This window comes from Lissotriton helveticus, chromosome 1_2, assembly GCF_964261635.1.
Source record: "Lissotriton helveticus chromosome 1_2, aLisHel1.1, whole genome shotgun sequence".
In the NCBI taxonomy this organism is placed as follows: Eukaryota; Metazoa; Chordata; class Amphibia; order Caudata; family Salamandridae; genus Lissotriton; species Lissotriton helveticus.
Genome location: NC_136058.1, coordinates 77,820,402 through 77,844,163, shown reverse-complemented (window position 1 = coordinate 77,844,163; position 23,762 = coordinate 77,820,402). Strand labels below are relative to the sequence as shown.

General features: G+C 48.1%; 1 protein-coding gene across 2 annotated transcripts in view; it reads right to left on the bottom strand.

Moving 5' to 3' along the window:
- Positions 1-23,762, bottom strand: part of SERBP1 (SERPINE1 mRNA binding protein 1) — a 204,204-nt gene that overhangs the window by 47,641 nt on the left and 132,801 nt on the right. For both annotated transcript variants that reach the window (XM_078668857.1, XM_078668859.1), the window contains exons 6-7: positions 18,891-19,068; positions 6,819-6,992 (exon numbers count right to left, since the gene is read on the bottom strand). In XM_078668857.1, the coding sequence (XP_078524983.1) occupies positions 6,819-6,992; positions 18,891-19,068 (352 nt within the window). The remainder of the gene's footprint in view (positions 1-6,818; positions 6,993-18,890; positions 19,069-23,762) is intronic.

Genomic DNA, 23,762 nt, shown 5'->3' with positions numbered 1-23,762 from the left:
GGACCCATGAGTCTTGTAAGCACTATGTTCAGATTCAAAACTGGTGCAGGAGGTATTCTGGGTGGTATTACTCTTTTTAGGCTGTCCATAAAGGCTTTAATTACTGGAACCTTGAACAAAGATAAATGTGGTCTGTTTTGCAAATATGCAGTTACTGCTGAAAGGTGATATCAAATGGATGTGTAAGCTAGGCCAGCTCGTTGTAAATGCAAAAGGTAACAAATAATATTTTGAATAGAGGAATCTAGTGGATCAATATTGTTATAATATACAACAAATCTTTACCATTTTGCAAGATACATGCTCTTGGAGTAGGCTTTCTTGCTTTTTTAATAGTCCTACAATCTGGTGGTACATTTAAGTACCCAAACTCCAACTGCAGGAGCCAAATCGCTAGATTGAGCTCCTTGGGGGTTTGATTTCTCCATGGTTCTGTGAAAAAAGGCTGGAATTGAGAAGCTTTTGATGTTGAAGGGCCCGTGTGGGAGTCACCAAAATCAGGAAAAGAGGCAGAAAAGCATAGGCAATCCCTGACCAATTCATCCATAGGGCATTGCCTTTGCATAAAGGAAGGGTGATCCTGGAGGCGAAGTTTGGACATTTTAAATTGTACAGTGTGGCAAAGATCTATTTGTGGGAATCCCCATTCTTGAAAGTATAGAAGGAGAACTTTGGGATGAAGTTTCCACTTGTGAATTTGATTGTTCGCTCCTGGGAGATGCTCTGCCAGAAGATGAATTCTATGTCAGGACCGGAGGCGAGGATTATGCTTTTGTTTCTCCACTTTATGAACTAGCAGCCATTTTAAAGAACTAGTAAAAACTAGTATTCCCATGAATCATAGGGAATGGAATAGAGTTTTTAATTGAGTATGCAGTCCATGTATAGTGTCCGTGGGAATCCACCAATCACAGGGCTTCCAACATCACATAGTCGTCCGTCAGCCTCTAGTCCCCCTCTGTCTTCACTACTTGCAGCCAGATAAGTGCCTTCCCTTTTCTCAGTGAATGTTTTTCTGTGTAGTTGGTTTTTGAGGCTGCACATTGTTTTATTTCAAAGGATATCGAGAATGTTAATGTTCATTCCATGACACTGTGCATTATTGTTGGTCATATCTAAAGGATAGTATGACCTTGTATTGCCTCCTTGTGTGGTATTCTCGCTATTGCTGGTTTCCCGCTGCTCGCTGTTTTTCCATTCAGCGGTGACAGTCGTTCGCACGAACGCGCTAGCGAGTGTTTCCTTTCACCACTGCGGGTTCGTTAGGTTTATTCTGGGTTAGCTTTGTCCCAGACAGGTTTTTGTTTACGAGCACGTCCGCACGAAATGGCGCTGTGGGAGCGCCATTTCCCTAACGGCCGCGACTGGTGCTGGCTCGCGGTCTGCTCCTCCGGCTGCTAGAGGGAGCACGTGTGCTCTCTTCCCGTGGCACGTGCTTTAACGTCATTTAGCGCATTCCTCAGCCGATGAGCAGCGCCGCCTTGGTCTGCCTCACGCCCGCCTGGGTCTGTACTCTATTAGGCAGCAATGGTGTGTGCACGTCCCTCCTCATGCCTGTATTTCAAAGGGTTTGTAGTCTGCTATTAGGCACCTGTTGCTTCCAGAGGGGTCTGTAATAGGCTGTTTTTTTCTGTTCCACACTCCTGGGGAGTCTGTCTGGTGGAATTTTAGGATTCCAAGGGCCCTCTTATTTTAGGCAGACTGCCCATTAAGATTGTTCTTACACCCGGCTTTTGGGTCCTGGGCTGTAGCTCTATTTAAACACAGGCTCTGCTTGCCTAAAGTGTAGGCTGACACCCCCCATAACTGACCTACCGGTCTTCTGAATTGCCCACTTACCTTTCGGAGGGTTTGTCTGCCTGGTGTCATGGATACCTTTCAGGAGACTTACCAGGATGATCAGCGGAAGGAGGAGCCCCTTAATGCCCTTCCTTGGGATGATTCCTTCTATGACACAGTGGACCATCTATCCACACTGCAGTCGCGGGGGCAATGGCGCAGTTAGAGGACCGCCTGGCGCGCAAGATTGATAAGGCATGCGAGTTATTGGCCAAAGCTGCGCAGCTTGTGCCAAACCCTACCCCAGGGAATGCCATGGCTGATGCACAGCCCCCACCTTTTAAACGGCCCAAGAGTCTGGTGTGAACACTGATGCGTTTAGTTGCCTTAAGCAGGCATTCCTGGCCAGTTCTGAGGCGCCTGCAACCCTGCTGCTGTGTCCCCTGCTGCCCAGGGGGCGGATAATCAGGACAGAGATGATCAGGGGGACGCTGACGATGACACCTGTCCCGCTCGCCCCTGGTGCCCTACTCACCCGACCCCGAACTCTGGTGACCAGGGCCTATGTGTCGATAAGTTGAACCCCGATGAAATCCTACATCCTCGGTCATCGGACTGGGCCCCTTCAGAGAAGGTAGCCCAATATATGGGCAGCCATATTCGCCGGCCGTTGGAGCCCGTAATTGTCTCCGAACGGAGTGCCCTCGTTCAGCACCAGAGCGACACGCACAACGACAAATCCCACCCTTTATCCCCCCCGTTCTCAGTCCCCACTACCACCCTCTAACTAATCACGCAGAGCACACCACATCTACTAATCTAACTCCCCCTCCCCACAACAGGACCATCTCCAATCCCATTTCCCCCCCCCCCACTCTCAGCCCCCACTACCTTACCTGCTCCCCCATCACCACTAACATACACTCAACCTCCACCCTGCTCTCTCCGCTTACCACCAATGCCCTCACCTACTCCACCAACCTCCTCCCTACTTCATCCACACCCATCCCTCCCAAACCCTCTCTCCTCCCTAACACCAACCCGTACACCGACGCCACGGAGCCCTGCACGAACACCAACCCACCCCCCCACCCACACGCCAATTCCCAGGTCAGTCACTCACCCCTGATTTCCATCCCCAACACCAACACCTATCCCACGCTGGACAAGATTATGGTCACCCTCCTCCAGCTCAAAGAAGACATTCACACCATCAAAGAACTACTCCTCACACACCCCAGACACCCCTTACTCACCACCACCCCCCCTCCCAACATGTCCCCCACCCTTCCGGATGACTCCCCCACTCTACACCCCCCACACTGGACCTTGATCCCTGTCCACAATCGCAACAACCGCCCTCGTTGCCCATGCAACCTTCCGGATGACTCTCCCACTCTACAGCCCCCACACTGGACCGCGATCCCCGTCCACAATCGCAACAACCGCCCTCGTCGCCCATGCAACCCTCTTTCGGACCTCGACACACTTACTCTCCTCCGCTCCTACGACCCAGCTCCCCTAAACCACACAACCACCACACACCTCTCCATTCCCACGATATACTCAAATCCCCGTAGACCCCCCACACTATACAGAATCTCCATCCCTAATAACCTTAGAAAAGTCCCCCTCTCTCTAGAACCCTCTACCTCCCTCGACACACCCCGTCTCAAATGCACTCTCCTCAACTGCAGATCGGCCTCTAGACACTCCTCCGCCATCGCTGACCTCATCTTAACATTGGACCTTGACCCAATCATCATGACTGAAACCTGGCTAACCGAATCCTCTACACCTATAATGGACATTCTGGTTCCCCCCCAATTACCACATTATTAGACTTGACATGTCTGGAAAAATTGGTGGTGGAATCGCATGCATATACAGGAACAACCTTTCTGTTCTGAAAGTCACCGCCCCTTCCCTACCCTCCCCAACTTCCTGTGAATACATCTGCCTCAATATTACTAGTGAGGGCAAACCGATATGCTCTCTTCACGGCATTTATCACCCACCCGGGGACAACCTCACCTTCGCCCAACAAATCATGGATATGATCTCAACCAATTCCGGACGACAGCTCACCCAAATATACCTTGGTGACTTCAACCTCCACTGGGACGATCACAATGACGCGGTGGTAAATAGTCTTAAAAATTTCCTCAACGCCCTTGACCTCACCCAAATATGCAACAGCCCGACCCACGAGAAAGGCTCTATCCTATCATCTCCAAAGAGGTCTCTATCCAACTCGAGTCTATCCAACCCTGTGACTGGTCAGATCACCATATTGTCACATTCTTTATCAATGAAATAGTCAAATTCAACCCGGTTCAATCCTCCAAGCCTAAAGTCTGGAAAAGAGATCTGAAAAAACTCAACCCAAACTCCTTACCCCCCAACAGCTGCAACCTCCTACTTCCTCCTACCGGCGCTACGGACGTCCAATCCCTGACTGACCACTATCTCAACGCCATGACCTCAATAATTAATGAGGCTGCACCCATGCAGCTAAAAAGAGTCGCCGCTAAAATCCCCAATCCTTGGTACGACGGGAGTCTCAATGAGGATAGACGAGCCATGCGAATGGCAGAGCGCACCTGGAGATCAGCTCCCTCTGCACTGCACCTAAAAACCCTGAAGAAAAAGAGAAACGCCTATTTCAGGAAAATAAAACGTTCAAAATCAGAGTTTTTCAGCCTCCAGCTCGACCAAGCAAAAAACCGTCCGAGAAAACTGTTTGAGCTAATCAGAACACAATCCAAGGAACAACCCCAACCACTCAGCACTATGCGCGAAGCACCCTCCTGTGAAGACTTCGCCGCTTTCTTTATTCAAAAAACTGACAACATAAAGAGCGATCTCCTCATTGACGCAAGCCTTTACTCCACACCTCACTGCATAGCACTCACTGAACCAAAAAACAATGCTACATGGTCATCCTTTGGCACCTACTTGGAAGAAGAAATTGGCAATCTGCTCAGCACCTTGAAACCATCCAATCACCTCACGGACCCCCTCCCTGCTAACGCTGTCAAAGACTTCACCCCTTTGCTCCTTCCACTGTGGACTAAAATTATCAACAGCTCACTTCAACAAGGAACCATCCCTGACTCCCTCAAAGTTGGACAAGTCACGCCTTTACTAAAGAAACCTACAGCCGACCCCTCTGATCTAAACAATTACCGTCCCATTACCAATATTCCCACTCTCGCCAAACTGTTAGAAAAATGTGCACAACTACAATTGACTAAACACATTGATCAGTTTGATCTCCTCAACCCTCAATCAGGCTTCCGAGCAGGACACAGTACAGAAACTGCTATGACTCACATAATTGACGACGCCCTTCAAATCCTAGATCAAAACGATACCTGCCTCCTCATCCTTCTTGATCTCTCCTCAGCATTCGACACCGTTAAACATGAGAATATACCCACGAAAATATCTTCCGCACAAACATGGCTTAAGCACCTAACAGCACTCAATGTCCAACTGACCATCGTGGACTCAGCAAAATCCTTAGGCATAACACTTGACACCAACCTCAACATGCAGCAGCATATCAGCAAGGCAACTAAGGGGGCGAACTTCCAAATAAATACCTTGAGGAAACTTAAACCCGTCCTCCCAGCAAAAGACTTCCAAACCGCAGTACAAGCACTAGTCATCCCTAGACTACGGCAGCGTGGCCCTCTGCGGCCTCCCCCTAACTACAACTGCACCCCTCAGAGCGTCACTAAACGCGGCAGCAAGACTCATCACTGGATCTAAAAAATCTCTTGCATATCTCCCCTGATTTTAAATCCTTGAACTGGCTGTCTCTTGAAGCCAGAATTCAGCTGAAAATTGCCTGCATGACGCACAAGGCTATACACCTGAAATCACCCAGCTACCTCACTCATAAGTTGACAATTTCCGGCGGGTCCAGAACTACCAGAAGTACAAACAATCTTCTGCTGAAACCGAGAAGATTCCGGAAGGAAAAAACTTACAAACGCTCCTTCTCAGGAATGGCGCCTAGGATCTGGAACGCACTTCCTCCTGAAACCAGGCTCATCTCCTCCTCCCTTCTTTTTAAGAAAGAAGTCAAAAATATCCTTATGGCTAAATACACTTGAACAATTACGTTTGATTTACAATGCGTCGATCAGTATTACCAGTATTATATTATTATATAGCCTATATATTCCTATGCACGTGTGTTTTGACTTTTATTAGACTAAAGTGCTTAGATTCTTGCTCCCTCATATCTGTATTTCTCTATTTCTGTATTATTTACATTGTTTTAATGACCTAAGCTCCAACTATGCCATGCTACCTCATACCTGTACTATATGTAATATTTTTGCTATGTACATGAACTTGATGATCTACCTCCTTACTATGCCCCCTGTTCCCCTACCCTTCCACGTGCCTTTGTAAAGCGCTCTGTTATCTGCAAAGATCTTGTTCGCGCTATATAAAACTTTCAAAATAATATATATATATATATATATATATATATATATATATATATATATATATATATATATATATATATATATATATATATATATATATATGTGTGTGGGGCACATATAATAGTGTTTCCGGGGTCCCGCGCATGGGCGGGAATATTCTAATGCTTATGACTATTGATGAGGATCCCCTGGAAGAGAAAGGTCTGTTGTGCAACCATGCCCTTTGGACCACAATAGGCAAGAATTCCAGAAGTTTATGAAGTTGGATAGAATGATTGCTGGATGATCTCAGGAAACACCGAAGAATTTGATAGTGTGGTATACAACATAAGCTAACATTCAAACAGGAGACTACGTTTTCATGTTTATTCCGTGAATAAGTTGTCAATGCTGGCAATAAAGTAGGACAAACGCAGGCAGTTACTCTCCTTCAAAATGTCATGTGTTTTTTTGAGAAGTATTGAGATTAGTATTAGTTTGTAAAGTACTGACCAAACTTCTAGGTGAATTATGTTAAGTACATAAGAGATTAATGAATAGAGATTAATGAATAAAGCCAACTCAAAAGATCACCTTGTCAGTCCTGCCACCTCTGCTAGGCCTTCCGCCACGACCACGCCCACCTCTGCCTCCTCTACCACCACGTCCAGGGCGGCCAAGGTCTCCAAAATTGATTTCGAGCTGGGATGTAATGTCATTTGCAGGTCGACGGAAATGATGATCCAAATCAGACACTTCAGTTGGAACCTAATTTAATAGTGGAAAGTATTTAAAGTTAGAAATTTGCAATATTTATAATGCAGTGCGAAAACAAGTAACCCACTTGGCTCTAAATATACTAACTTCAGTATATTCTTATCAAACTAAATGACTATAGTAAATAAAGATTAATACTAAAATCAAACTGGACAAAACTACTTCTCGGGCAGCTTGGGGCAAAATATTAATCAGAAGCTGTGAGTAGCAGTATGCGGTCAGCATAAACTTTTTCTAAAAGAGTTCAACTATTCACATTAGCAAGGTTTGGGATAATAGAACATTTATAGTAAGAGAAGTATAAGAGCTACATGACTAACAGCTGCATCAAGATTTCTTAAACCCTAACAATACTTCTGCACACACTGCCTTTAGCATAAAGGTGTATTTCAGTATGAGTGTGTGTGAGAAGTTAGCCTGATGTGCAGTGTTCACTATTCTAGTGATCACTATATATCAGTCCAAACAACCCTTATTGATGATTGGTTGTAAGTCAACCTTATAGACCAGCTATCCTAGTAGCATGGATACGAGCAGTCTAAGGCTAAGACTCTAGAGGGCGTGTTAAGCCAGCTGTTTTACCATCACATTACCCCTTGAACACCCAGTGAAAGGACACCACACAAGTGTTATGAAAATAAACAATGTATTTATTAGAATCACAACAACCCTGTACTCTTTATGAGGACAGGGTGCTAAGCACACAACAAAACTCTTATGAAAATACTTAAGTTAGCACGTTATACACAAATGCCCGAGGGGCACGAAAAACCATATACTCTAAAAGTGGAATGCGAATTACTAGCAGGTAAGTAACGATTCTCAGAGGCTTTGGGATCGCTAGGACTAGACTACTGAACCTTTAGATTGCTAGCAGGAGGCCTAGGGAACTCGGGTGCAGAGTGTGCACTCTCACGCGGGATGCAGGACAAAGTCTATGGAAGCTAGAATTCACAAAGTTAGTGTTCACGGGCGAACCCGACCTGGTAGGGAGAAAATGACAGTGGATCCTGACCCTTGGATAGTGAGGCTATGCTGGGACACCGGAGTGCCGAAGTTACCTAGCCCAGGGGCTGCAGCTGCATAGGTCTGAAAAGACGTCGGGGATCTCGTTGCCGGACCGGGAGCCTGGAAGGAAGAAGTTGCTGGCAGGCGACCAGTAAAGGAAAGTTCGATGGATCCAAGCCTGGATCAAGGAAGAAGAAACCTGAAAGCAGAGGGGACCAAGTTCTTGAATCACTAGCCAGTGATTAAGTGGGCACCAGGATGGCACCGGGCGAAGTCACCGCAGTCAGGTGAGTGGGCGCTGCTGGGCTCTGCAGTCTCTCGGACCAGGAGGCGTTGTCGGCGACCAGGATGGAGGTGCGAGCTGTCCCACGAAGGATGAAGTCGTCGGCGTCGAAGTTACCCAGGAGTGGGCAACAAGCCTTGGCTAATTCAAGCCCACGCGGTGGACTCAAAATGGCGTCTTGAGTGGACCAGGAGGGTCCGGGGTGCTCCTCTTCTGGGAGGGAGCAAGGGCCAGTCTGGAGCAACCAGACCAGCAGCAGAAATGTCGTCGGGCGTCGTCAGGAAGGCCACAAGCCAACGGGCTAGTAGCCAAACAACGCGGTGAGCAGCGGAAAGCAGAAGGGCCCCACGCAGATCGTGGAGATGCTGGGGGGCTGCACTTCGGTGCTGGAGCTGCTCAGGGTGGGGGCTTCTCGGACCCCAAAGCACTCACCAGGAAATTACTCGGTGGGCTTGCTGTGCAGAAGTCGTGCAGTCTTGGCGATGGCCGGTCCCTCGAGGTCTCGTCGCACCCACGGTTCTCAGCTGGGCTGTAGAGGTGGGTAGAGGTCAGAGGTGCCAGGGAAGCCGGTTCTCGTCGAGCTGGGCAGTCGGATTCCGGAGGAAGGACTTACAGCAGACCGCAGTGTTCTTAGATGGTGCCTGCGGATGCAGGGTGACTACTCCTTAGTCACAAGGGAGAAATCTTAGGAAGAAGTCTTGAGTTCCTTTCGCAGAAAGTAGCTTCAGGATTCAAAGATGATCTGATTTGGAAGGGGGCCAGTCTCTACCTTTATCCTGTAAAAAGGGGCTGGCACGCGACTAAGTCCTGCCCTATGGGTGGGACTAGGAGGGGGGTGGTTACACCCACCTCCTTGGCGGGCTTTTCCCCAGCACAGGGTCTGGAGTGACCCTGGAACTGGTTCAAGCCGGCCTATGCATAGTGAGCACCGGGGTGCTACTTGCAGTCACCTTCCTCTAAAGCCCTGCCTACCTACAATACACAAAACCCTGTCTGGGACGGTGCTGGCACCGCCCCTGGCAGGAAACCCTTTGTCCTTATCTCCTGCTCTGGGAGGACTCCCAGCAGCAGGAGGGCAGACTTGTGTCTCGGTGGCAGCATCCATTTTGTGGATGCTAAGGCTCTGTCTGACTTTTAACCGGGTTATAGGTTACAGGCATGTCGTGTCCCTCTAGAAGGGTGGAATGCTAACCCCGTCGCCAGAATTGGCGAGGGGTTAGTATTCCAATTCGTATGACACCTTACTCGACATGTTTTGATAAAGCGATACCAGAGTTGGCACATAACCGCGAGGATTATAATGCACTTAAGAGTATATGGTATGCGATATCATGGAAACGGCTAAGGGATAGATCCCGAAAGCCGCAGACAGGCTCAGCTCATGCCAGAGCACCATCTCACACGATTCCAAGCACTCTGCCTTCAGGATTGTTAAGGCCTGCCATAGGAGTGACTGATAGGAGATCTGTGTGTCCATTTTAGGGTTAGATATAGGTATACTATATCTAAAGCAAGGGGTGAGTACACCTTGCCCCAGCTGTCGTGCAGCCAGTTGTGTCAGTTTTAGTTAGTCAATCCAGGGGTGGCATAATACATGCTTCAGCCCCTGGGAGACTTCTGGGTGCACCTCAGCCCTGGGTACAGGGACTTGGAGGGCCCAGTGCCAATTCAGTACCTGAGTACAATTTGGATAGAGAGAACAGCTAGGCTGTGGGTCTGATTAGCAGGCCCACAGCCAGGGAAAGTCGTAAACCAGTGCAGCAAAAAGCAAAAATCTGGGTGATCATAGGATTGCAGACCCTACTCTCCTACATGACCCCCCCCCAAACTTTGGGACAATAAACTAACCTTGACCAGGTGAGTCTTCTTGCTCTAAGTGGAAATACCTGGAGAGCCCATCAGCATTGCTGTGATCAGTCCCAGGTCTATGCTCCACTGTAAAATCCATCCCCTGTAGGGAAATGGACCACCTAAGCAGTTTGGGGTTTTCACCCTTCATCTGATTTAGCCACAAGAGGGGCTTATGGTCTGTCTGAATGGTGAAGTGAGTGCCAAACAAGTAGGCCCTCAGCTTCTTCAGGGCCCAGACCACAGCAAAGGCCTCCCTCTCAATAGCTGACCAATTTTTCTCTCTGGGTGTCAACCTCCTACTAATGAAAGCAATAGGCTGATCATTACCATCAAAATTCAGTTGAGACAGAACAGCTCCCACACCCAACTCAGAAGCATCTGTTTGGACAATGAATGGCTTGGAGTAATCTGGACTCTTGAGGATAGGTGCTGTGCACATGGCCTGCTTTAGGTCATTGAATGCTTTCTGACAGCTTGCTGTCCACTGAACTTTCTTTGGCATCTTTTTGCTTGTCAGGTCATTAAGGGGGGTCACTATGGACCCATAATTTCTGACAAACTTCCTATAGTACCCAGTCAGGCCCAAGAAAGCTCGAACCTGAGTCTGGGTGATTGGAGGAGTCCAGTCCTTGATGGCCTGTATCTTACTCTCCAGTGGCTGAACCTGGCCTCCACCTACAAGGTGGCCCAGGTATACAACCTGTGACTGCCCTATCTGGCACTTTGTGGCCTTGATAGTGAGGCCTGCCTTTTGCAGGGCCTCTAACACTTTCCTCAGGTGGACCAGGTGATCCTCCCAGGTGGAGCTAAAGACAGCAATATCGTCCAGATATGCTGCACAGAAGTCATCCAGCCCAGTGAGGACTTGATTCACCAACCTTTGGAAGGTGGCAGGTGCATTTTTCAGTCCAAAGGGCATTACCACAAATTGATAATGCCCTCCAGGGGTAGAAAATGCTGTCTTAGGTTTGGCTTCCTCAGCTAACCTGATTTGCCAATACCCAGCTGTCAAATCAAATGTGCTTAAGAAGTTGGCAGAAGCCAATCTATCTATAAGCTCATCTGCTCTTGGTATTGGGTGGGCATCAGTCTTAGTGACTGCATTGAGGCCTCTGTAGTCTACGCAAAACCTCATCTCTCTCTTACCACCCTGGGTGTGAGGCTTTGGCACTAGAACTACTGGGCTAGCCCAAGGGCTATCTGAGGGCTCAATGACTCCCAGTTCCAACATTTTCTGCACTTCAGTTTTGATGCAGTCTCTAACATGATCAGGCTGTCTGTAGATTTTACTCTTGACAGGCAGACTGTCTCCAGTGTCAACATCATGGGTACACCAATCAGTTTGGCTGGGTGTCAGAGAGAACATATGTCGAAAGGATTGCAGAACTTGCCTGCAATCCTGTTGCTGATGTTCAGTGAGGCTGCCACAAAAGACAACACCATCAACTGACCCATCATCAGGATTCTGAGTGAGCAGGTCTGGGAGAGGGTCACTCTCTTCCTCCTGTCCCTCATCTGTGGCCATGAGCAAGCTCATGTCCTTCCTGTCAACATATGCCTTGAGCCTGTTAACATGGAGCACTCTGAGAGGGCTCCTGGGAGTTCCAAGGTCCACCAAGTAGGTAACCTCTCCCTTTTGCTCAATGATGGTGTGGGGCCCAGACCATTTGTCTTTCAGAGCTGCTGGGGCCACTGGCTCCAGCACCCACACCTTCTGTCCTGGCTGGTACACAGTCAGTACAGCCTTTTGGTCATGCCAAGCTTTTTGAAGTTCCTGGCTGGCCTCAAGGTTTTTAGATGCCTTTTCCATGTACTCAGCCATCCTGGAGCGGAGACCAAGTACATAGTCCACTATGTTGGTTGCAGGCTTTTTGAGAGGTCTCTCCCATCCTTCCTTCACCACACACAGGGGTCCCCTTACAGGATGCCCATACAGAAGCTCAAAAGGGCTGTAGCCAACCCCCTTCTGTGGGACCTCTCTGTAAGCAAACAAGAGGCAGGGGATCAGGACATCCCATCTTCTCCTAAGAGGTTCAGGTAGTCCATGAATCATCCCTTTCAGGGTCCTGTTGAATCTCTCAACAAGCCCATTGCATTGTGGATGATAGGGTGTGGTGAACTTGTAGTTCACACCACACTCTTTCCACATGGCAGTCAGATATCCTGACATGAAGTTTGTACCTCTGTCAGAAACGACCTCCTTAGGGAAACCCACTCTGGAGAACACTCCAACTAGGGCTCTTGCCACTACAGGGGCTGTAGTGGTCCTAAGGGGAATAGCCTCAGGATACCTGGTGGCATGGTCCACCACCACCAGTATAAACTTGTGTCCTGATGCTGTCTGGGGTTCCATTGGACCAACAATGTCAATCCCCACTCTTTCAAAGGGAACCCCCACCACAGGTAGTGGTATGAGGGGGGCCTTTGTTGTGCCACCTGACTTACCACTGGCTTGGCAAGTGACACATGAGCGACAAAACTCCTTGGTATTCTCATTCATATGGGGCCAGTGAAAGTGTGAGACAAGCCTGTCCCAAGTCTTTGTCTGACCTAAATGACCTGCAAGGGGAATCTCATGGGCCAAGGTGAGAAGGAAACCTCTCAGAGACAAGGGGATGACCAGCCTCCTGGTTGCACCAGGCTTGGGGTCTCTTGACTCAGAGTACAGGAGTCCATCTTCCCAGTATACCCTGTGGGCACCTGTGGCATTCCCTGCAGCCTCAGCAGCAGCCTGCTGTCTGAGGGGTTCAAGGGAAGGGCAGCTCAACTGTTCCTTCCCCAGGTCTGCTCTGGAGGGTCCCCCTGAGCCCAGAAACTCAACTTGATCAAGTTCAAGCTCTTTAGGCTCAGTTTCCCTCAGCTCTGCTAGATCAGCCTCCTCAGAGACTTGATCCTCAACCTGGGGCAAGGGGGAAGGCAAAGCCTTACCCTTACTGCTCTTCTTCTTGGGAGGTGTCTGGTCCATAATTTCAGGATCCAGCACCTGTTCAGTGGGGCATTTTCTGGCCTGTGACCTAGTCACAGCAAGCACATGTGCTGGCAAGCCTAACATCTCCATGTGAGTCCTCTGCTCCACTTCTGACCATTGTGATGACTCCAAATCATTGCCCAACAAACAATCAACTGGGAGGTCTGAACTGACTACAACTTTCTTTTGTCCCTTCACTCCACCCCAGGAGAAAGCTACAATTGCCACACTATGACTAGTAGTGACATTGCTGGCATTGGTCACCAGGAAATCAGTACCTGGCATGATCTGTCCAGGGTCCACAAAGTTAGGTGTCACCATGGTGACACTGGCACAAGTGTCCCTATAGGCCTGAGCCATTTTGCCATTAATCAAAGGTGTCTGCCTGTATTTGCCCAAAGTATTGGGACTTATTTCAGGGGACATATCCATATCCCCTGTACAGACAAGGACAGCCTGAGTGAGTGTGCCAACTAAGTTGTCAGACCCCTCAGTACCCAAGGTTAACCCAACTAATGCCTTGGGAGTGACACTACCACTACTGACTGTACTAGGGGGTGCAGTTGCTTTAGGAGCTGTAGTGGCAGGAGTTTGTCCTCCTCCTCTTTTGGTGCACTCACTAAACCAGTGAGATTTACTTTTGCAGTACTGGCACCACCTTTTTGACTGGCCTTCTTGAGTCTTCTTCTTCTGGGAAGCCTGACCCCCACCCTCTTTGGTTTGTTGGGGACCTGGTGAAGACTTCTGGTCATTTTGCTCATTCTTAACATTACCCTTCTGGTCTGCTTTCTTCTGACCACCCTGGTTCTGGTTCTGGTTCTGCTTGATCCTTGTCCTGACCCATTTGTCTGCCTTCTTTCCCAATTCTTGGGGAGAGGTCAGATCTGAATCAACAAGGTGCTGGTGCAGCAACTGGTTCTGACAATTGTTCAAAATTTGTTCTCTCATCATTAGATTATACAATCCTGTGTAATCTGTAACCTTGCTACCCAGCAACCAGCCCTCCAAAGCCTTAGTGGCACAATCCACAAAATCAGACCAGTCCTGAGACTGAGTTTTCTGGGTGTCTCTGAACAGCAACCTGTACTGCTCAGTGGTTAACCCAAACCCATCAACCAGTGTATTCTTCAGGACCTGGTAATTGTTAGCATCCTCCACTCTTGTAGTGAGGAGCTTATCTCTACCTTTACCATCAAAGGAGAGCCACAGTATAGCTGCCCACTGACTCTGGGGAATGTTCTGCACAGTGCAGGCCCTCTCCAGAGCAGCCATCCATTTCTGGATATCATCCCCTTGCTTAAAGGGGGGCACTATTTTAGTCAGGTGTTTAGTATCTAAACCCTTCTCTCTATCTCTTGGGAGATTGCTGCCACCAGTGGGAGCTAGCCCACTCATCTGCTGCTCTCTTGCCAGGGCAAGCTTCTCTTTGGCCAGGGCAATTTCTTCCCTTTCAATCCTCAGTTCAGCTTGTCTCATCCTAGCCTCATGCTCCTTTCTCTGAGGGGAAGTAAATCTCCTCTGTGGAGGATTCCTTCTCCCCTGAGAAGAGGCATTAGAGTGCAGAGATCTATTGGAGTCCCTAGAAAGAGATCTATCTCTCCTAACTCCAAGGTTAGGCCCACTTCGGGTTAGTACTGGGGGGCCCCCAGATCCTAGCCCAAGTAAGTCTAAGTTGGTCCTAGTTAGCCTTCTGACTACCTCAAGACCTTTGTCTACCTCATCCCCAGAGAGTACCTCCTGATCCTCCTCCTCAACTGCTGAATCAGTGTTGGGGAGGTCTGGATCCCCAGAGGTTCCCTCTAAGGCTGGCATGCTCTCATGTAACTGAGAGAGCTTTCTGGCATCATATGTCTCTAAGAGACCTATCAGAAAGGGAATGGTGGGGTTAGACCCCTGCTTCAGTTTCCTGGAGACACAGATTTGTCTCATCTCCTGAAAGCTGAGAGCTGCATATCTTGAAGTGACCTGTGGAGGGTCAACACTGACCAGGGGAGTCTCAGTAGAGTCCCCCTGAGTCGACATGCTTTTCTAGTGAGGTGTAAGTGGTGCACTTACCTACACTATATGTTTGCCTACTGATCCCTTGCTAGAGTTGTAGTTTAGGGTGTGCTAGGCCCCTAGGAGCTACAACAGCTGGTTCAGTAGAACTCAGAGTATTCTAAGCTAAGTTATATGTACCTTTAGTACTTATGTGATCTTTCACAAGATATTCTTAGGGCATGTGTGGTAAAACAGCAAGCTCAAATCCCACCGCTGCCACCAATGTGAGAAGTTAGCCTGATGTGCAGTGTTCACTATTCTAGTGATCACTATATATCAGTCCAAACAACCCTTATTGATGATTGGTTGTAAGTCAACCTTATAGACCAGCTATCCTAGTAGCATGGATACGAGCAGTCTAAGGCTAAGACTCTAGAGGGCGTGTTAAGCCAGCTGTTTTACCATCACATTACCCCTTGAACACCCAGTGAAAGGACACCACACAAGTGTTATGAAAATAAACAATGTATTTATTAGAATCACAACAACCCTGTACTCTTTATGAGGACAGGGTGCTAAGCACACAACAAAACTCTTATGAAAATACTTAAGTTAGCACGTTATACACAAATGCCCGAGGGGCACGAAAAACCATATACTCTAAAAGTGGAATGCGAATTACTAGCAGGTAAGTAACGATTCTCAGAGGCTTTGGGATCGCTAGGACTAGACTACTGAACCTTTAGATTGCTAGCAGGAGGCCTAGGGAACTCGGGTGCAGAGTGTGCACTCTCACGCGGGATGCAGGACAAAGTCTATGGAAGCTAGAATTCACAAAGTTAGTGTTCACGGGCGAACCCGACCTGGTAGGGAGAAAATGACAGTGGATCCTGACCCTTGGATAGTGAGGCTATGCTGGGACACCGGAGTGCCGAAGTTACCTAGCCCAGGGGCTGCAGCTGCATAGGTCTGAAAAGACGTCGGGGATCTCGTTGCCGGACCGGGAGCCTGGAAGGAAGAAGTTGCTGGCAGGCGACCAGTAAAGGAAAGTTCGATGGATCCAAGCCTGGATCAAGGAAGAAGAAACCTGAAAGCAGAGGGGACCAAGTTCTTGAATCACTAGCCAGTGATTAAGTGGGCACCAGGATGGCACCGGGCGAAGTCACCGCAGTCAGGTGAGTGGGCGCTGCTGGGCTCTGCAGTCTCTCGGACCAGGAGGCGTTGTCGGCGACCAGGATGGAGGTGCGAGCTGTCCCACGAAGGATGAAGTCGTCGGCGTCGAAGTTACCCAGGAGTGGGCAACAAGCCTTGGCTAATTCAAGCCCACGCGGTGGACTCAAAATGGCGTCTTGAGTGGACCAGGAGGGTCCGGGGTGCTCCTCTTCTGGGAGGGAGCAAGGGCCAGTCTGGAGCAACCAGACCAGCAGCAGAAATGTCGTCGGGCGTCGTCAGGAAGGCCACAAGCCAACGGGCTAGTAGCCAAACAACGCGGTGAGCAGCGGAAAGCAGAAGGGCCCCACGCAGATCGTGGAGATGCTGGGGGGCTGCACTTCGGTGCTGGAGCTGCTCAGGGTGGGGGCTTCTCGGACCCCAAAGCACTCACCAGGAAATTACTCGGTGGGCTTGCTGTGCAGAAGTCGTGCAGTCTTGGCGATGGCCGGTCCCTCGAGGTCTCGTCGCACCCACGGTTCTCAGCTGGGCTGTAGAGGTGGGTAGAGGTCAGAGGTGCCAGGGAAGCCGGTTCTCGTCGAGCTGGGCAGTCGGATTCCGGAGGAAGGACTTACAGCAGACCGCAGTGTTCTTAGATGGTGCCTGCGGATGCAGGGTGACTACTCCTTAGTCACAAGGGAGAAATCTTAGGAAGAAGTCTTGAGTTCCTTTCGCAGAAAGTAGCTTCAGGATTCAAAGATGATCTGATTTGGAAGGGGGCCAGTCTCTACCTTTATCCTGTAAAAAGGGGCTGGCACGCGACTAAGTCCTGCCCTATGGGTGGGACTAGGAGGGGGGTGGTTACACCCACCTCCTTGGCGGGCTTTTCCCCAGCACAGGGTCTGGAGTGACCCTGGAACTGGTTCAAGCCGGCCTATGCATAGTGAGCACCGGGGTGCTACTTGCAGTCACCTTCCTCTAAAGCCCTGCCTACCTACAATACACAAAACCCTGTCTGGGACGGTGCTGGCACCGCCCCTGGCAGGAAACCCTTTGTCCTTATCTCCTGCTCTGGGAGGACTCCCAGCAGCAGGAGGGCAGACTTGTGTCTCGGTGGCAGCATCCATTTTGTGGATGCTAAGGCTCTGTCTGACTTTTAACCGGGTTATAGGTTACAGGCATGTCGTGTCCCTCTAGAAGGGTGGAATGCTAACCCCGTCGCCAGAATTGGCGAGGGGTTAGTATTCCAATTCGTATGACACCTTACTCGACATGTTTTGATAAAGCGATACCAGAGTTGGCACATAACCGCGAGGATTATAATGCACTTAAGAGTATATGGTATGCGATATCATGGAAACGGCTAAGGGATAGATCCCGAAAGCCGCAGACAGGCTCAGCTCATGCCAGAGCACCATCTCACACGATTCCAAGCACTCTGCCTTCAGGATTGTTAAGGCCTGCCATAGGAGTGACTGATAGGAGATCTGTGTGTCCATTTTAGGGTTAGATATAGGTATACTATATCTAAAGCAAGGGGTGAGTACACCTCCTTGCCCCAGCTGTCGTGCAGCCAGTTGTGTCAGTTTTAGTTAGTCAATCCAGGGGTGGCATAATACATGCTTCAGCCCCTGGGAGACTTCTGGGTGCACCTCAGCCCTGGGTACAGGGACTTGGAGAGGGCCCAGTGCCAATTCAGTACCTGAGTACAATTTGGATAGAGAGAACAGCTAGGCTGTGGGTCTGATTAGCAGGCCCACAGCCAGGGAAAGTCGTAAACCAGTGCAGCAAAAAGCAAAAATCTGGGTGATCATAGGATTGCAGACCCTACTCTCCTACAGTGTGCCAGAATAGTCATAACAAAAAATACAGGCAAAAACAAGTGTCAAATTCACAAAATATTTGAAAAATGGAGCACTAATAAAAACACATCCCTGGCTCGTCTTAACACTCCTTAAAAACATTAATAGGACACCTCGTCGGTAGTTACCTCTCCCATTAACTTCATGAGGGATTTAAGCTAGCTAATAACATCACAATCTGAATATTGTTTGCGTATTATTCTTTAAAATTTTGTACAACAGTTGCTTGCAATAAGATTAATAGCGCTTGAGTTACCAGAGAAAACTATGAAAAAGGATACTGCATCACTCATCCCAAACATGCAGAGGTGAAATCACCAGTTTTGGGAGAGTGGCTGTATCCCAAACATAGGTCATATTTTTCAGGTGTCAACTGAAATGAAAAATGAATAGTTAACAGACTAACCCAGATTTGAATTGTCCCATAGCAAACCAAAAGCCACAGAAATAAACGTTTTAGGCCAGTCCTTTCGGCCTTTAACAGCAAGGTTTCACTATTTTCTGTAGTGGGCCCTCCACCAGTTAAATGTTTACAGTTTTAATTAGGGGCCATTTGCAGTGATAAGCTTATGTTTAAACATTTTTCAATTTAGACATTTATGAAAAACAATATACGGTAATCCAAAACTTAGCCATGTTCAACATGCCACTGCAGATATGGCTCCATAGATTTGTAGTTTAAAATTGTGAGCTTCAATTATAAAACTGGAAATGGGTGGGGTACGTAAATGTTCAGAGTTAATCTTTGGGAAATTCTGTACAACAGACATACATTTTACTTAATTTACCTCTTCACTCTTAGCCTTGTGAAGAACAAATCCTTTCTTCCATTGCCCATCAGCACCCTCATTTGGTTTACGAATATTAAATTCAACCTTTGCCCGTTCTTTGTCTTGCATAGCTTTCCATTCATCCAATGTCATTTCTTTAGGACCTTCTTCCTTGACTTCTTCAACTTCATTTTCCCTGAAGTAATAATAAAGTTTAGTGCAATGATGTGCTTATGCCAACTCCCAAAACATGTGGCAAAATGTAAAAAAAATTGGAAAGGTTACTTGTGTTAGAGCAATAACAGTAAAAAAAATGTTACTTACCCTGCAAGCATCTGTTTGTGGCATGTAGTGCTGTAGATACATATGCTCTGCATATTCATGTCATCTAGTAATGGGATGGTCATTTGTAACTTTTTTCTTTGAAAAGAATCTTTAGAGTCATGAGGTATAGGGACTGGAACTGCGCATGGGCACAAACTCAATAGTTAGTTGTTTTTTACAGTGGTTAAGCGGAATGATGGAGCAGTAGGCAGGATAGCTTTGGCGGCCATGTGTAAGGTTCTGTATAACAGTTTCAATATGTAAATGTAAAAAAAAAATCTGTAGCAAATGCTGGCTCCCCGAGGTGGGTCGGCGCATGTGAAATGTACAGAAAGCACTACATGCGCAGAACTCTTTGCTGAGACAGAAGATCCTACAGAAGGGGCAGGATAATCGTATAATCAATGCTCATGCTTAGATGCTCAGCATACCAGATGGTGCCCAATCCAAAGCCACAAGAATTATTTTGGCCCAGTTGTTCCTGGTTTTCTTAAGAACTCTGAGCAAGAGTAATATCAGCAGAGAGGTGTACCAGAGGCTGGAGCACCTCTCAAGACAGTCTCCAAGCAAGAGCCGCCTTGGAAACTGCAGCACAACTGCTGAATTTATACATTCTTGGCTGTGGCATACTGATCTAACCAAGGCTCTCCCCCCTCTTGAAAGAAACCTTGCACCACATCTGGGTGGATACACCATTCATGATCTGCTAACAAATGCAAACAAGCATGGACATAGCCAATAGGTCTCTCCTTTGGAACGTTAAGTGTTTAGTTATCCAGTACATTTATCCTTGGTGCAACAACATCAAGTGTTGCATGGCTAAACACTTATAAGGTCCCAAAAGGTGAGATCTAGTGGCTCTGCCAATGCTTGTTTTTCGAGTTTTTGAATTCCTCAATTATTTTTCTCTTCTTCTAGGAAGGCGGCTTAGGATAATTATTTCAGCTGTATTGAGGAAAGATTAATTCAAGTTTGGACGCAGCTTTTCAATTCGCATTGTACATGTATGTATGGCATATTTATATAGCGCTAAACTGTCACCCATAGGGTATCCTGGCGCTTGACTTGGTCAGCCATACGTAACTTTATGCTGCCTTATAGCTTTACACCAACCTGGGGAAAAGGTATGTTTTCAGACCTTTTTTGAAAGAGGAAAGGTCCTCTTTACTTCTCAAATGCAAAGGTAAAGCATTCCATAACTTGGCTGCAGTGAACCTAAAGGAGCGCCCGCCCATCCGCATCCTTAGGATTTTAGGAATTACCACCAAGCATGCAGAGGAGGAGCCAAGAGATCTAGTAGGGACATATCAGGAGAACATCCTCTGCAGGGAGGAGGGTCCCTGGCCATGAAGGGGCCCTGAAGACAAGACATAGTGCTTTAAAATCAATGCGCCGGGAAATAGGCAGCCAATGGAGGTCCATGAGCGCCAGAGAAGAAGAGTCAAGACGTCGTCTGTAGAGGGCCATCTTAGCCGCCATGTTCTGCACTCGCTGCAGTTTACCCACTAAGGCAGCAGGCGCGCCCAGAAGTAGCGCGTTGCAGTAGTCAAGCCTGCTTAGAATGATACTACGCACTACCTCTGGGCGGGCGTGGGCCGGGAGTAAAGATAGAATCTTCCGCAAAGTTTGGAGCAGCAGCATGCACGTTGCCACGGTTTTGTTGACAAACGCGCCAAGCTGTAAGTTGGATTCAAAGAGCACCCCCAAGTTGCGGGTGGAGACTGCTGCTGCCCCCGTGCCCTGGAAGGAAGAAGGCCAGAAATCCGGTGGCAAGGGACGCGGAATGCGATCCGAGGAGAAGTACAAAACCTCGGTTATTGAGCTATTAAATTGCAGAGAGTTCAGACTCAGCCATTCTGCAGTAGCTGACATGCAGCGGTGGTAGGTCTCCTGAGACACGCCATCCCTACCCTCAAACGAGAAGATAAGTTGCGTGTCATCGGCATAGTTGATGACCGCAATGCCAAAGGACTTAATTAAACTGACCACGGGACGGAGATATAGGTTGAATAGAATAGGGCTAATGGCCGACCCTTGCGGTACGCCCTGCCCCACCCGCCTAATGTCCGAGCGGTAAGGCGGCAAGGCTACCACCTGGTGTCTGTTACCAAGGTAAGAGACCAACCAGGCAAGGGCCAGGCCAGATACCCCAAACTCCTCAAGTCTCCTGATCAGAATGGCATGGTTGACAGTGTCGAACGCGGCCGACATGCACCCACAATGCTGCCATTGTTTGCTACGGTGGGTGGATCCATTGTGAGTGTACACTTTTTAACACCAAAAGTCCCCTCCAAATATACGCAGTGTGGCTGGAAAGGTGCTTCTGACCTGTGCAAATCTCTGCACATCACACCTCCACAGCCACAGAAACCCGACAAAGGGCTGCTGGCTCGAGCTGCTGATTAAGTCTGCTTACAAGCGACATACCCCTGGCTCAGACAACTGTGGTGAGGGAGGTGGTGGAGTAGATGGCACAGGATGTTTGTGGGGTACGTGAAGTTGGAATAGGAATGCGGAGTGTGAAATGGACTAGTGGCAGTATCCTTCCATTTTCTTTAGAGGCTGAATAGGAACGTCCAAACCCTCCTCAAAATATAACTGCGTCTTAGAGGAGTGCGGTTTTGCTAGTCAAAGCACTATTCTTTTAGTTCCAGGCTGAATCTGGGGCCTTTTTTCTTTAGGGTTGAGCAGTTCTTGAAACTGTTCGAGGATTGCCTCAGTTGGAGTTTTTGGCCCGAAAAAGCATTTTAGTGGTGGGAGCTTCGGTTTAGTTGGAGCTGTGGTCGGATCTGAAATAAGAGTTTGTTACAGTGCAGAAACTGAAGCTCGTAGGGACGCAGGCCCAGAGGTCGAGGGCCCTTTCTGCAGGCCGAATTCTCAGACCCGAGCCGGAGGACAGGGCCTCAGTCAGTTTCAGTGCGTGCCATTGCTTTTTTGCATTGGTCTTTTTGGTCGAAGCCAATGCTTTGCATTAGGTGCATTAGTACTGCCTGTCTGATGCTTCTGTGCCAGCTGAAGAGTGGTCGCATAGTTATCGGAATGTTAATTAAAGTTTACCTTTCGGTGTAGTTTTGCAGCTTGAAGACTTTCTGGATTCACTATGCTGTGCATTATTCAGCCATCTAGTGGTTGGGTCCAGAATTGTAGTCTTTTTTCTCTCATGGCCATCGACATACTACCATTTGGTGGCCTTCGTGACGTAGACGTGCTTCCTCTGGTAGCTCCCACCTTTCGTTGCCATCTTCGGATTCTTTTTTCTAGTTGTGTTATTCTGGTTTTCCTCTTACATTCTAAAGTCTTCTTCACCTTTTAATCCCTTTCCTCCTGTCATCTTTCTGGCAGCGGGTGGTGGGTTCGCTAGTGAATCCACAAAGTCTTTAAGCTGCAAAACTACACAGGAAAGAAACTATACATTTTGCAGCGTGAATCTTTCTGGATTCACTATTCTGTGCATAGACTTTGTAGCGGTTTGTCCTTATTGTGGTGGCTGGGTGGAAGATGAGCACTGGTGACTGAATATGTGTTGTAAGACCTGTCCCACTTGCACTTCTTTGTTCATTTGGATATCTGCACATCTACACAGTAGTGCTTAGTGAACGTGTGTACTGAAGACCATGTTGCAGCTTGGCAAATGTCTTGAATTGGTGTGTCAACTAGGAACGCAATTGTTGCTCCTTTCTTCCTTGTTGAGTGAGCATGAGCTGCTCCTTGTAACAGTTGCCCAGCTTGTTTGTGGCATAGTTGTATGGCTTGTGCAATCCACCGTGCAATGGTATTTTTGCTAACTGGTCGTCCCAAAAAATTGCTGACGAAGGAGACAAAGAGGTGCTTTGTGTTTCTGCACTCCTTTGTCCTTTCTATGTAGTGCATCATCGCCCTCCTGGCGTCCAGTGCGTACATCGCCCTTTATGCTTGTGATGGTTTTTGGAAAAAACTAGGTATTTGGATTGTTTGGTTGATTTGGAACCGTGACAATATTTCGGCATGAAGTGCGGGTCTGTTCATTACAATCTTATTACTGTGTATCTGCAGGTAGGGCTCTTGAAGTGTTAGCGCCTGCAATTCACTTACGCTTCGTAGTGATGCGATAGCCACTAAGAAGGCAGTCTTTAGCGTGAGCATGTGCAGCGTAGCCTTGTGTATCGGCTCAAATGGTGCCTTCGTCAATTGAGTTAGCACTACGTTGATGTTTCATGCCGGTGCTGGCATCCTGTTTGTAGGTGCGTTTCTCTTTGCTCCTTCCAGAAATCTTTGAACTATTTGGGAGGTGAAGAAACTTTTCCCCGTTTTGTGTAAGTCACTATCGCCGCTAAGTGTACCCTTGGGGATGTGTAACTCAGTTTACTTTGCAGTAGATGTGTTAAGTATTTTAGTACTGTAGACTCCTTTGCAGTTTCTCCCTAATGCACCATTCGGAGATTCTTTTCCATTTTGGAACGTAGCATTTCCTTGTGGTAGGTCTTCTTGCCTCCCTAAGCACTGCCATTGTGCTCGCCGGAAGTTTGAGGTGTGCAAACTCTAGGTCCTCAGGAGCCATGCTGCTAGGCCGAGGCTCTCTGGGTGTAG